The following is a 15131-nucleotide window of genomic DNA, read 5'->3' on the forward strand; positions in this document are numbered from 1 at the left end:
CGAGCAAGAGATGGATTATGAATCGGAGGGTGGTATACGTATCCGAGGTGGTGCGTGTGTACGAATACGTTATGCCGAGGAGACAGAATGCAGATGCCGTAGATGTTGCATGTGTTTGATGTGGCCAATGACATGAGAGAGAGAAAACGAGAGAGGTAGACAGGCCTGTGAAACCAACACAGATGGAGGGAAACAAAACAGACATGGACTACCGACATGACAGAGATGCCGCATCCTGGCCGGCGCGCGTGTTATTGCTCGCCGCCTCGGCAAGGCTGCGCTTGCGCAGCGCTATCAGGACGCCTTTTGGGCTGCGCAATGTCACCGTATCATGCCCTACCCGATACGACACGGCAGGGCCCAAAAAGAGGAATAAGATTCGTCATCCCATTCTCTCCCGACCTTTGATGGTGCCATTCGCGTCGACGGTCGGACGCTGCCGTCTGAAGGCTATTTGGCCGCTGCGGGTGGGTGGCAGCACCCTCCCAAATAGGGAGGGCCTAGTGTAACCTGTACGAGACCTTTCTAAACAGAGCAAGGTTCCGCGTTATTAGCATTCATCTCGTAATTGGAAAGGCTCACCACGAATGCAAAGAAAAAAGAAGCATCTAGCTAGCAGCTTCCCAGAGGACATGGAGAGGGCGGCTAAACCAGGTAACGCGAGAGAGAGAGAGAGAGAGTAGCTTTAAGAATTATGGGGAAGGGGAACAAGGGTGAAGAAAAGAAGAAAACGGAAAAAGAACAGAGAAAGACGGATGACCCGGGCTGACGGAGCCTATTGACGAAGTGCAAGGACCGGGGGTGTGTGTGAGGCGGTGTTGGCCAAGCTCGCCCCAAGTCCAGGGAAGCCGAACCAAGCCTTGGGGAGCTACTGGTAGGCAGAGAGATACCGATAGATGCTCGCCAGGCTATTTTCTCGCCCGTTCAAGACCATACTATGTAGAGTCTCATGAAGACCAAAGACCAAAAGCCCCACTCGTTATTATTAGGCCCCCAAAGTTTCGTTCCGAGGGTGGTTGACGCACTTGTACGGATGCCGAAGGATCCGTAGATGCAGATGGGGAGGACGAATGCCCACGGAAGTTCCCATTATCCCAAACTGCACACCCACCTACATCACATCGAAGTAACCCTTGCCTGGCTTACGTAAGGGACACATGGTATAGGTAGGTAGGTACCGTACGATGGTTATTGCCTTGTGAAGAGGTATTGCACATCTGTACAAATCCCAAAGCAAAATCCGTGTATCCGTACCTACAGCGGCCAAGTCCAGGACAGGGGCGCCGTTTCGCGTTACAGCGGGTGTGGCCTTGAACCTTCAGGACCCTACGGACGGACGCGAGACGAGGATGCCAAGATACGTCATCCCGTCGTCGTCATCCCAACATTTCTGCCACAAGAAACGGCTGCACCAACATCACCATAATGACATGCCATATGCTACGCCATGACCACCCCCTAACACCCGTAACGAGAGGTCATGGACACGTGTGATGTCGTGTTGGCGCTTCCCTTGCCTTCCGCCTTTCGGGGAACCACTATGTTCCTGCCAGGGGGGGGAGGGGGGAAGGTATACCGAGCAGGTGGTTTGCAGTCATGATGAAATGACCACTGATGAACGGCCGCTATGGTCCCCCGGAAACATTCCACAGGAGGGCGCAGAACAGCCGTGTGTTTCATCTTTTCCCTCTCTCTCTCTTGTCCATTTTAGCGTACTTTTTGCACTCGACAATGTGAATCCTGATGCTGATCATGATAATGGTCTCGATGTCTTGACGTGTTTTTCCATGCTTGCTTGTCTTAACCTCTCTCCTCTCATCTCTCTCTCTCTCTCTCCCCCTCCTACTCCCTCTAGCCGAGCATCGTCTCAAGTACCGTCAAACACCGGAAACAAGACAAGACATCTCCCCCCTCCGGAAACTTGTTTCCTTTTGCCATTGACAGACACCCTGCCCAAACCTTGCTTGCCCATTCATCTTTAGTTTTTGGTGGGCGGAGGGGAAAAAAAAACTAGCTCGCATGTCACAGCCGGCTCGCCCGCGAGCACATGTGCGGACGGAGTACGATGGTATCCGGCCGAAGTTTATGACCCCTGTTAGGTAACTAACGCTCACCCCCCTACTACAGGACTTCACTTTTGGTGAATATTCCTCCCCTATCATGATATCAGCTGTGGGGGGTAACATCATAGGGGTCATTAACTTGCCCCTGCCACCCCGTATGTTTTAGTCAGGCCATCTGATTTGTTCCGTTACCTTACGAGCACGTCAGGCACTTTGGCCAATGGGACACCGTCGCAGGGTTCCAACGTTGTCGATACGGATGGCTACTTGACTAGGTATCTCAACTCCAGACGATGGGTTGGAGAGGAGGAGATGGAGGGGGAGGGGTGGTGGCGCTGCTCCCCTCCCCCTAGTGAAAGTACATATACTGTACGGATACACATCGCAGTACATGTCACTGCGTAGCCACATCTCTCTCTGCAGCATCCTCGTACACGCACACACACACACACACAATGGAGGTAAAACGAGCCGAATGTTGAAACTTGAAACAGGTGATTGACGGCCAATCGCCTCGTCATCATCTCATCAGTTGGTGCCCCATTCCCCACTCCCCACGGCCATTAACGGGGCATTTGGAGCGGTTCTTCTTGATCATCAATCCCGTGGTTATGGCTTCGATGATCGTCTTTTTTCCACAACCCCTCGAATCCTCCCGCCCCCCCGGCTTCGTGCGGCGCTCTCTAATCATTGCCTAAATCTTGCTATGGGAAGGGAGGGTTTTATGTGGCGTCTCGTTTGCCCTCCCACAACCGCGGATTTCTTTATCTCGATGGCGCTCCTTTTTCCTGGCCGGTGATCATCACCATTCGTGTGCGTGTGTGTGTGTGTTTCCCCCTCTTCTCGAGGAAAGAAAATACGATGAAAGGTCTATTTCCATACGAGACAGGACGGACTAGGGGAGGGGAATACCCTCCGGTAATCACATAGCAGTGACAACTATGTCTCTCCCTTGCCTCGCAGGCTTGACATTGTCTCTCACGCATGGGGGGGAGGGTGCTCGCAAACAGGTGACCCGTGATCCTTCGGTGCCCTGGTCCCAAAGTGCTGATGATTTGATACGACCTGACCTTTGCCCGAAAGAGGTGTGCCCGAAACCCGCTGCCGCCTACTAGCGTGGGCGGACGGAGCGAGGTGCAAGAGAGAGAGAGAGAGAGAGAGAAGGATGCGCAGTCATCTCAGCCTCTTTAGGATTGGCGTGCTGCGGATGGGGCGAGCAGGGTCGTGAACGCCACGGAATCACTAGAGATGCGCCAACAGCAGGGGCGCTTTGCTTTTTCTTCTTCTTTTTCTTCCTTTACCTTCTTGATTGGGAGAGTCCACGTTCAGTCGGCCCGGGTTCCTGACGGCGGGGGGTTAGGAAATGCGGACAAAACAGGCAAGCCCATCATATATCTGCAAGTTTCGATATAAATTGTCGTGAACGCACGAGAGGTACTTTTTTTTCTTCTTTTCTCTCTCTCTCTCTCTCTGTCTCTCTCTCTCCCCCCTCCCCCCTCCCCCAACTGAGAGGAAAGGGAGGGAACCAGAGCTGGGTAGGGTCCAGGAGATGGGGTCGTCGGCAGCAGCCGCGGGTTCGCATGACAAGCGCAGAGGGGGAGGAGGAGGTGTGCAATCCGCCGTCCGGTCTGCATAGGTATCATATGCCAATGGGAGGTTTTTCCAAGCCGACAACCCAGCCCGAGCATCGCGTGTTCTGCAGCAGCATGCAGCGTACCTTGATTTAGGGTGCCCAGTAATCATGCAATGCTCCCTTTGTTTCCAACTTTGGCCTTTGCGCTTGAAAAATGGATGGCTTTGCAGAACGTTTTCACGCTACCTTAAACCTTAACCCCCCTGCTCTCGTCTCAAGACCTCGTTGAGCGTGCGTTTCCCCGAGAAGCGCCAAAGTAAGGCGTATTTTTCGGTCTTTCATGCCGCTCTATCGGAACGCCATCCAGAGTCTTCCAGCACTTATACAAAAAAACTCACGTATTCGAGGTATTATCTTGGTGCCCTTTTCCCATCCCGCCCCGGCTGCGCCTTGGTTACGGCTGTCATCCCTGACAGGAAAGCTCTGGTCCGGCCTCGACCCCGGTGCCCCGATTGGGCCGCATACGCCATCATCACGATTGCGCTCCAGAGGGCCCAAGCCGGCTGGCGACTTCGTGACGGCTCAGCTGATGTCTTCACCCCCTCCTTCCACCCTCCCACCATCTCCCTCTGGGGGACCCGTGATGGCTTCCCAATGGCTTTCCCAGAGAAGTTCCAATAGGTCGTTCCAACTAGGCCCCGGGACCCGCGTCCAGGGGCTAAGTCACGGCACGGAAACCTGCATCTCGATGACAACTAGCTCTGCGCCCGTGGGACGACAAACCTCCTTCAAGAATCCAGGGGGGGAGAAGAGCTTCCTAAGCTCGTTATCTTCGATCGCGATCGTGTATTCATTGAACACGACTAGGTCCTAATCTTGAATCATAATCACGTACGCATGAGAACACGGCTGGGTCCTGCCCGGAGGAAACCAGCTTCTGCCACTATCGACACCACGAAAGGCCGTTCACGATAACTATTGGAGGTGCCAACGCCGGGCCAAGTCTGCCGGACCCGTTTCACCGCCCACACCCTCTTCTCGGACCGAGCCCCAGCATTCCGACACCCCCATCTCTCTCTCTCTCGCTTGCATCGACAGAGATATCTCCTCCCTGAGCATATCTCAAGAGATTTCAACCTCGCTTGCGCCCAAGCGCACGCTATTTGTGGTGTTTGCGCCCGACGGTCTCGTGCAAAGGCAATCCCGCTCGCGGCTCTTGTGTCCTAAAACCTTATCATCTGACAGGAAGCAGCTGATGGTGTAGGTGAAAGAGGTGAGGTAAGGGGGGGCACGGCAGAATGCACCACGCTACATGTGTTATCGGAACTATTTGTGTGGTGCCTCCATGCTTTCGACACAAACACTTCTCCAGCGGGATCCCGGGCTCACTCGTGATCGATTCGCTCCTCCGAATCCCACCGAGGCTGCGCGGCGCACGCTTCGCCAAGGTACAGCCTCGTGTCGGCATCCCACGCGACGAACCGCTGGCGTCGACGTCGGTCCGGTCAGGGCCTGGTCAGCCCAGGCGCGGCCCTGCGCCACGAAGCCTCGCGCCAGCCAATTACGTCCTGATCGTCGCTTCTTCCGTTCCCAGAATAATTACTACTTTGCTAACCCGAATGGCTATCGAACATGAACAGGTTCCGTCCACACCGGCAGTTCCCAAAGCCCCCACGTCTGTTGGACCGAAGACCGGCTCATGTACAATACACAGCGACGTACGCCCTCACACAAGTCCATCTGGAACTGTGCTGCCCAAATTGGATCAAGGAGGCCATCAGGTCCGGTCTGCTGGGCCTATTTGTATATTTAATTTTTAAATTCTTTTTTCTCGTGCTGGTGAGGGTGACGGCATTGCCGTCGATCCCGATCGACACTTCTTGGGCCACCCCGCGACACCCCGTCACGCCTTGCGACCACCTCCTGAAATGATGATGAATCCTTCCCGTGGCACTTTGCCACTAGGCTTGCTGGCCAGTCTGCCGTGCTTCTTCTTGATTTGCCAGTGCGCGTTGATCGACAGATGCATATGGAGGGGCGTTGGAACAAAAAACGGTCGCTTCACCTCAGTCGATCAATGGTGACCAGGATGGACCGTTGACTTGGCTGGCCAGTATTTCGGTCGAGTAAACGGCAATCTGATCGCGATGCCTCGCGTAGTCGTCGTCAGATCGAAACCGGCACTCTCGATTGCCAGATCAGGCAGGGCGAGCATTGTCTTGTGTATTGAAGATGCAGTCACTGGATGATATGCCGAAGAACGTTTGATGATTCAGATGTGTTAGCCCTGAACAAGCTTGTGGATGACAGCGGCAAGGAGATTGCTTTGCTTTGATTTCAACATTGAGGGAGCTGCCAGCCTTTGTCTGGAATTTCTGCCCGCGTGGAGGCGCGTTGCGAGTCTGCCCTTTGAGTCAAGGGACCCCCTTCCGAGGGAGTCATCAAGTGAACTTCTAAGAGCATCAGGTCCCTCTCGACCATCAACATCGTCCAAATACTCGAGCCCCGACGAATGTGTTCTGCAGGCTCCCTTCAAGACAATCCGTTTTAGCCTCTTGGGGGGGGGGGGGGGGGGTCGCGTCAAGGCCAACCCCAGATCGACCGCTTCAATGCGTCATCCCGTGCCATAAGCGCCCAAGAAAGCCCGCTCTCATGTTGTGCGTCCCTAAAACAACGGCCGCTATGCCACCTCGCTTCTTCCGGGAAATGGGTCGCCCGTCCACGCCTTCCCCATGGCAGCCACAGCCGTCTTGTGAGACCTGCCAGATAATGATTGACGACGGGCTCGAAAATGACGTCGAAAGGCAACGGGCAGTCTTGAACCCTTGGTGGCTTGAAGGGATTGGGTCCACGACGTGGCTTCTAGTTGTGCGCATTGATCCATGTCCGGGCGCTCCCCAGATTGAGATGTGCACATTCTTGCGTCAGCCGTCCTGCCCCAACGAGTCGCTTGCCTTGGTCGCGGTCGCGTCCGCGTATGCCGAGAGTCTTGGGATGCGTGGCAGCCATGACAAGCGCGACCGCGGTGGAAGGATAACAACCACATACGTGTTCCTTTATGCCATCTCGATGCTCGCCCGCCGTGCACCAAACAGCTCCAAGACGGAATACTCAAGGTCGTCATGAATTGCTCCATCGAGATGCAAGGCGCGAATGCAGTGGCCTCTACTCGCCGATAATGCCGTCGTGCTCGCCCTTGAGTCGCTGGACGCGCTTCTGCTCCCAGTTGTCGATGTCCTTGGCCGCAAGTCGCTGATATTGGTCTGTCAGTATCGCTTCTTCCACCGTCCCTCGTCTTGCAAAGCTGCTGTGAGGCGCGGCTTCATATCACTCACGTAGTATTCCTCCTTCATGTCGACCTTGCGCGCCGACCGACGAAGGTTCAGCTCTTCGTCCTTGGTTACCTGCCGCACCCGTCTGTCATGCTTCTCGTAGCGGATGGCCGTGGCCGGGGTCAAGACGAAGGAGCCTGCTATCATGACGGCGACAAAGGGCAGGCCGAACATCAGGAACGGCCGCTTGGCCATTTGAGCCCGGTACTTGGCGGCGAAGGTATTGGTGTCCGCCTTGGACGGAAACTTCTTGTTGCTGAAGACGGCCATGGCAGGCGGCTTCTGTCAGCAGTTGATGGCAACAAGGTCAAACGATGCCGGAGGCTGGTCGGCTGTCGCGCCGTGATCTGGTGTCTGGCACTCGGACTTGTCGACAGTCAGACGCGGTGCCTTTCTCGTCGGTGGATCTTATGGGGTTCGTTAATGGCCTGACCTCGTTAGTCTGTGGCAGCTGTGAAGCACCAAATGAGTGGTCTGATCTCTGATCTTGGGAGATGGATGGATGATGCAGAAAACCCTAAGAGCGCGCTGACAGTTTCTCCGGGTCTCGTCGTAGTTTAGGAAACTTTGAGCTTGGGCCCAATAAAGACCACCACCTCACCTCAGCTTGGAGGCGGTACGTACATTGACCAGGTAGCTTCCGTGCACATGCGTCTCCACACAGTGCGTATAATAGAGTCTGTCGTCACCACCTGTACCAATTCGCATTATGTAAGCACCTCAGAAGCCTCCCCTCCCTCATGATGCCTATCTACTTACTCACTGTGTCTTATTAACATTCATCAATGCACTTTTCTTATGCAACGCCTTGTGTCCCCTCACCTGAACTGCGTGGCCTCGGCCGCCGCCCTGGGGCGTAGTGGCGGTCCGCGTCGGTCCACACGTACTGGAAAGTGAGGTAAGGCGCGTTTCGCTTACAACGGACCTAGTCTACCTAGCCACCCTCCTATCCGGGACTCCCTCCCGGCCCGCGAGAGTATGTTTTCTCGTGACTCCATCGCTCTGTCCAGCCCAAACTCATGAGACCATCGAATCACGACTTGCCGATTAGCGACTTTGATTCGACACCTCGACAGCCTCCGTGGGACCTTGGCGAATGGTCTCGACCGTGGCCCCATCCCGCATTAATCGTCTCAGAGGAGAGGGTTCCTGGTTCTCCATCGCCTTCAAGCTGGCTTCTCTCCTCCGCGGGTTCGCCAAGAGACAGCTACCGCAAATGGCATACGGCCTTTACTTTGCGTACGTGAGGACGCCCCCCAAAGCGAGAGAGAAAGAGAGAGAGAGAGACGCACACGTACACACTCCACAGCCACTCCTCCGTCTGTACTTTGTGCTGCTTTTTCGTTCTCATCTGACACGCTGAACAAATGCCCTTCGCCCCCAATTCCCACTTAGCTTCCCTCAGCCATGTTCCCCGCAAAGCCTCCCAAGCGATGGCACGTCTCGTGTGTCTGCGGCCCAATCTCGCCCGTGCTAAATGTTTTTTCATCCCCTCCAGCCGCCATTGTGATGCCGCGCGAGACTGAGTTGCTACCCGTTACAGCGAGCAAGCTCCGCCGACTACCACCAACGCAATCATGCGCCATCTCGCTCAGACTGAAGCCCATCTGCGCCTGGTAAGCGCCAGGGGCACACAATAGCGGTAAAGGGGCCAGCAGGGGGAGTAGGAGGAAGGGCAAGGGGCTTGATGGGTTTCCTTCTCCCGGGAAGCTGGAAACCGTGCTGGATAAGCACTGACCACCCATACACACACACACACACACTTAAGAAACTTGGGCCCAATCCCAAGCACTGTGTAGCATCCATCTACCTTGTGCGACACATGGGACTCCAATGGCAAGCTTGCAGAGCTTCCCACACTAACAAGTGCCGACCGGGTTCTATTCCCCGTCTCTGCCTTGCGGGACACACTGAAGACCATCTCATCGGATGGGCCTTTTAGGCTTGGGCCTGGTTTCTTGTCGGGCAACAAGCCGACAAGGGAGATGCTGAAAGGGGTAGACCTGGACAGGTGTCACGGCCTCCGAGGCTTGTTTCGTTTCGTTGAGGCGGACTACGCAAAGCGAGCCAAGTGGCAGTCGCCTGCTACTGCTGCTGCCGCAAAGAAACTTGCCGGACTATCCAAGAGCGTGTTTATTAATGGATCCTTCTCCAGTCTCGGCGTCTGGGCGGTCGTGGCGTTGAGACGAAGGCCTATGGTATAAGTTTATCCCCAGTCCTGCCGTCTTTCATTCCAAGTCTTCGTAGCGACTTGGCATTCTTTGACATTCTGCGAACATCAAAAAACATCTACTCATTTCCATCCATTGCCCTCCCCCCCCCCCCCCCCTTTCCCAGGCTGGTCCATCCCTCCCAAGTTCAAGACCAACTCCGCCTGCTTGTCTTGCCTTCATCGTCTATACCCCTAGCTGAAATCTTTCTTGGTCTGAATCCAATTCACCTACACCTCACCTGTCATAATGGGTTATTACTGCTCAAACTACTACGTATGCCTCTCTTATCATGCACCTTTGTCTGGCCTGTAGCTCACGTGATTATCACAACAGGGCTCGATCCACTGCCACAACACCGTCTCCCGCTTCGGCGACAGATGCCATCTCTGCGCGGTAGGCGCTCTTCAACCGTGAATGCATCCATCGTCATCTGACATTCTGTCGTACCAGGCATCAAAAAGAGGCGCGTCCATCAAGGAGGGTCTCCTCTCGGAAGCCGAGCGATGGGGATCGACTACGCCCCGGTCCACCCTTGGCGATCGCCGGGCCGAGCGGAATAGCCGGCCGATCCGGGATTCGAGAGTGAAGAACTAGGAACACGAAACCCATGATACACAAGGCCACAGTGCCCAGAGGATAAACACATGTTAGAGCAATTGAGGGAAACGAGCAAGGAAACGAGCAATCGGCGCAGACCCGACTACGGAGTACATCCACCGGTTGGAGAGGGGCGGCGGCTGTGGCGGCGGGAGGTGTTTGTGATACACAAGGCGTTCAAAAAAGAAAAACGAAAAGTCGGACTCTGGTCCAAGCATTGTTCTTTCGTTTAGGAGACACATCGGAGTCAGGCCGACCGTCCGTCATATGCCTATCATTCAAAGCAACTAGATAACGTCAGACCAAACCAACTAATACACAAGTCATCACTATGTGCCGGTCCAAAAGGTGGTGGTGAAATAGTGCTGCTACATTCATTCCCGCCCTCCTTCCATGCTCGGCTCGAAAGCAGAAATGCTGACGCGCCTCATGCATCGTAAGTTTTCGTCTCTAGACTGCATGGACTGCCAATGCCCGTGTTTCCAAGCCCAGCGGATTGGAACGCCGGTAAGGTGACGACGTGTTACGAAGCAGGGCGGTATCAAACATGACCAGCTCAATCCAAGTGGCTTGTATCAGGCCAACATGCCACCTCGAGCAACCGGCCCGTTAGCCCACCCGCCCCGTCCACTGGACAGAAAATGCCTCTCTATGCGGCGCGAAGCAGAGTTCGGAAGCTCGAGTCAAAGTAGACAGTAAGAACTCTGGGGTGGACCTCCGCGGCACATTGTCTGATTCTGGGCACAGAGTTCAAACGATGACAGATGGGCTTTATAAGAGGGTTTGTTTCAGAAACGGCAGCAAATCAACGAACAGTGCCCCCTCTCGGACCTTTCACACGATGCGCCGATACGTACCTAGCTTTCAGAAATGCCTCCGTCAAAACGGGTCCCGGACAGGCTATCGATCGCCTTTATCAAGGCAAATATTAGAGATTGCCGCCGGCTAGCGAGTTGAGACGATCACGCCACGGTCGACCTGAGGCTCCTGAGCCCCAGGTCATCACACTCTAGATGTTCGAACCCTCTCTGGGTCTTCCGGACTTCAGATGGAGAGGGGGGTATTCCAGCGTCAGAGGGAGGTATCTGTCAAAGTGGGCGAAGTGGCCGCGTGCCCGGGCGCAAGGTGGGGCAATTGGCCGTAAATGCACTAGTCATTTCCCGGATGGATTTTGTCAAATTGTAGGGATTGTAATAGTTGATTGATTGATGTGATCTGTTGTATGTATTGTAAAATCCTAAAGGAATAGGGAAATCCCCCCTATTCCTTGGTTAGGAAATCCCAGGCTAATCCTAGCTATATAATTAGTGGATTTACCCCTAGAAGTGGGGCTAATTTACTGCCTATTCCCTGACAATTTGCTGTAAGGTAACTGTGTATTTACTAGTTAATTTATATATAATTCTGCTATATTTAATATACCCCCTTAGCGCTAGTACTATAATTAATTACTATAGAGCCTATGCTAAATATCTTTTATATATAGCCTATTTATTTATTAATTATCTTTTAATATCTTATACGTTTTTTTTCTTTATCTAGTAGTAAAGCTTTACTTTATTATTAGCTAATTCTTATTATTAATTTACTTTAAGGTAATATCTTATACGTTTTTTTTCTTTATCTAGTAGTAAAGCTTTACTTTATTATTAGCTAATTCTTATTATTAATTTACTTTAATTAACTTAGTAGACTTCTTATATTTAATAGTAATCTAATTTACTACTACTTCTTAGTAAGTGCCTTTATTAACTTATTAGCTATTAACTTAGTAGACTTCTTATATTTAATAGTAATCTAATTTACTACTACTTCTTAGTATAGCTAGTAGGTATAAATATCTATATACTATAGCCTTATTTATAGTTAAATAAGCTTCTTAGTAATAAGCCTAATAGTCTAGGTATTATTATAGCTAATATAAATAGTTAGTAGTTATTTAGTAGCTACTTACTTATTAAGTAATAATTTATTTCCTAGTTAAGTTAATAGTTAAATACCTAGTGTAGTAATTAATTTACTAGTAAAAAGTGCTTTTTTATAGTAAATAATAGTACTAATAATTTAGCCTTAGTAGTTAATATTATTATAGTATCTTACTTGTTAGCTTATTAAGAGATAAGCCCTCTAAATAGCTTTAGTATATATACTTATAAGCTATAATAGTCTAGTAAGTTATTAGTAAATAAGGTGTTAGAAGTAACCTTTAATATATTATTATTACTACTTAGTACTACTTTATATTTAAGGTAAAAATACTATATTTAATAAAGATATCTAAGTATATAATTTATAGCCTTTTAGTAATCTAGATTTAGATTATAGTTAAAGTAGGTAAGCTAGCTAGCTATAAAAGTAATATCTAGCTAAGTTATTACTACTATATAAAGAATTATCCTTACTTTTTTTAATATTAGTTAACCTTTTATAATAAGGCTATATATTTACTAGGTAGTAGCTTAGCCTTTACTATAAGTAATAATTTATTATATTTCTTATTTATTAGTAATAGTTTAGTTACTTTATTATAATATACTACTTATAAGAGCTAAAGATAATAGTTACTTTAGTTATAAATTACCTTAAGGCTAAGGAACTACTATAATAGGCCTTTACCTTTAAGGTAGTATTATTACTAAAAGGCTACTATCTTATTACTTACTTACGCTTTATTTATATAGTAATAAGCTAATATATAGTTATTAATATAAAAAAAGAATATAATATAATCCTTTTTCTAATAGTAATTCTTACTAAGCACTTAGTAAAAGCCTTACGTAGTAAGCTCTTCTTTAAGGTGCTTTTACTATAGTAGTAGTAAACACTAAAGCCTATATAGCGCTTTTAGTAGCTAGAAGATCTAGCTAGTAATTTAGTAGCCTAAAGGTATCTCTATAAATACTACCTTATTAATAGTAAGGTAAATAAATATATTTACTATATTATATTAAAGTAATTCTAAATTAAAGTAAGTAGCTATTACTATTAATATTTTAAATAATATACTTACTAATATAGCTATATAGGTATCTTATAAATTCTTTACTTATTAGTTATTATAAATAATAAGTCTTACTTAAAATTTAGTTAATTAACTATATTTATTAAGCTTATAGGTATATACCTAATAGTAGCTAAAGATTTAATACCTTTTAGCTACTACTTATAGTACTATTACCTAAGATTTAGATATTTTATACCTATATAGATATACTTTTTTAATATCTTTAAATTACTTTTTATATAAGTAGCTTTTTAACTATCTATAGATTAGTAAAAAGTATAGTAGTATTTAATATATACCTATTAGCCTATAAGGTCTAGTAATACCTTTATTATAAGCTAGTAATTTATTAGTAATATCTTTATAATTATTATACTTATTAGGTATTATATAGTTAATTAAATAGCATTAGGTGCGCTTTAGCTAAAAGTAGTAATCTTTACTTATTAGTTAACTTTATAATATACTAGACTATATTATTATCTATAAGCTACCTTATATATAGTCTATAATCTTTTACTATAAAGTAAGCCTTATAAGGAAAGCAGCCCTAAATAAAGTCCTTAGTGTAATCTAACTACTTATATATATAGTAGGATAATAGCCTTTTATAACGCCTTTAAATAAGGTTACTACTAGCTAGAAATTACTTAATAGGCTAGCTATAGTTACTTAGGAATTTAATACTTTTTTATACTTAGTAACGTCTTATAAATTAATTATATAGGGATAAAATAAGGCATAGGGAATTACTATCCTTATTACTTTAGAACTATTAGTTCCTAGTAAGTTACTAGCTTATAGGCTATTAGCTATTAATAAATTAATTAATAGGCTATTAGCTATTAATTTAGGTATTTACTTATTAATTATTTTACTATTAGTAATTAATTAGCTATTAGCTATTAGATTAATTAATTTAAAGCTATTAGTTCCTATTTTACTACCCCTTATATTAAAATCTATAAAGGCTATAAAAAAGGCACTTAGTAGTAATAGTAATAAAGTAAGGAGAAGTATAAATTTTACCTGCTTATATAAATATTCTAGTATATTACCTAATTATAAAGCGCTTAGTAAAGTAATATTAGTATACTTAATTACTTTATTTATTTATTTATTAGCTTCTTTATGTATAGGGGATTAATTACTAGCTATAATTAGCTAGTTAATTTATTATTAAATTACTATAAGATTAGCTTTATAAAGCTTATTAAGTAATCTATTTATTAACCTATTAAAGAGTTATTTTTTATTAAATATTACCTTACGTATAGTAAAAACCTTATTTTATACTAAATACTAAATATAATATAAATTACTAGATATATATCTAATAAGAAATCTAATCTATATATAAGTAGTAAGCTTTTACTAATAGTTTTATAATAGTTATATATCTACTATTAGTATATATACTTAGTAGCTATAGGCTTATAAATATAAAAGATCTAGCTTTACTATAAGTAAGGACTTAGTATACTTATTAAGTATAAAATATAAGTAAAATAATTAGTATAAGGATTTCTACCTTTAAGCTACTAATAGTATTTAATAATAAAGATAAGTAGCTATAGTTATAATCTTAGGCTATAGGACTTTAGGTAATTTTATACTAATATATATATATTACACCTTAAGTTTAATAATTATAGTAATCTACTTAGCGCTACTATTTTAAGCCTAGGTATTTATTACTAATAGCTTAATAAAGATCTTATAATTAAAAAGTGTATCTATTAGTTACTTAAGGCATAGGATTTCTTAGTTAGCCTTAATAACTTTTAGTATAATTAAATATTTAGTTTTTAGTATTATAAGAAAACCTTTTATTATTAATTTAATAGTATCTTAGTAGTAGCTATATAAGTAGAAATCTTATATAAGGCCTATTACTTAATCTAAGATTATTATTACTAAGTAGTATCTTATATAGCCTTGTTTAAGATTATAAAAGTCTAGCGCTAGGTAATTACCTAGTGCTATATTTATAACTACTTTATAAGGCTAGTAGTAAATTTACTACTTTATTTTACTAAGACTATATAAATTATAGTCTTATATTATTATAGTATTAACTTAGGTTAGATATACTTTATATATAGTATTTATAATCCTTTATAAAGCCTTAGTACCTAGGTAGCTAAGATGCTTATACTATATTATTATATTACTATAAAGTAGTTATTACTATATTAATATTATATATTTATTTCTTACTTATAGGGTTAGTAGTAAATTATTAGTAGAGTATATAGTAAAAGCGCCTTTACCTTTATAGCTATAGCTATATTACTTATAATATTTAAGTACTTATTAGTTACCTTACTTCTTAATATAGCCTATAAG

The 15131-nt window shown here is 45.8% G+C and overlaps 3 protein-coding genes across 3 annotated transcripts; 2 read left to right on the top strand and 1 right to left on the bottom strand.

Moving 5' to 3' along the window:
* Positions 1–6801: 6801 nt before the first annotated feature.
* GLRG_07924 (cytochrome c oxidase assembly protein COX16) lies at positions 6802–7238 on the bottom strand (the record flags this gene model as incomplete). Its single annotated transcript, XM_008098609.1, has 2 exons — positions 6802–6888; positions 6972–7238. 2 exons carry the CDS (start codon positions 7236–7238, stop codon positions 6802–6804), a joined length of 354 nt encoding a protein of 117 aa, XP_008096800.1.
* Positions 7239–8953: 1715 nt separating this feature from the next.
* On the top strand, positions 8954–9172 carry GLRG_07925 (uncharacterized protein; the record flags this gene model as incomplete). Its single annotated transcript, XM_008098610.1, has 1 exon — positions 8954–9172. One exon carries the CDS (start codon positions 8954–8956, stop codon positions 9170–9172), a length of 219 nt encoding a protein of 72 aa, XP_008096801.1.
* Positions 9173–9427: 255 nt separating this feature from the next.
* On the top strand, positions 9428–9775 carry GLRG_07926 (uncharacterized protein; the record flags this gene model as incomplete). The annotated part of the gene is made up of 3 exons (XM_008098611.1): positions 9428–9454; positions 9515–9574; positions 9632–9775. The coding sequence occupies 3 exons, from the start codon at positions 9428–9430 to the stop codon at positions 9773–9775; spliced, it is 231 nt and encodes a 76-aa protein (XP_008096802.1).
* Between the last annotated feature and the right edge of the window lie 5356 nt (positions 9776–15131).

Source organism: Colletotrichum graminicola (assembly GCF_000149035.1).
Source record: "Colletotrichum graminicola M1.001 genomic scaffold supercont1.34, whole genome shotgun sequence".
Taxonomy (NCBI): domain Eukaryota; kingdom Fungi; phylum Ascomycota; class Sordariomycetes; order Glomerellales; family Glomerellaceae; genus Colletotrichum; species Colletotrichum graminicola.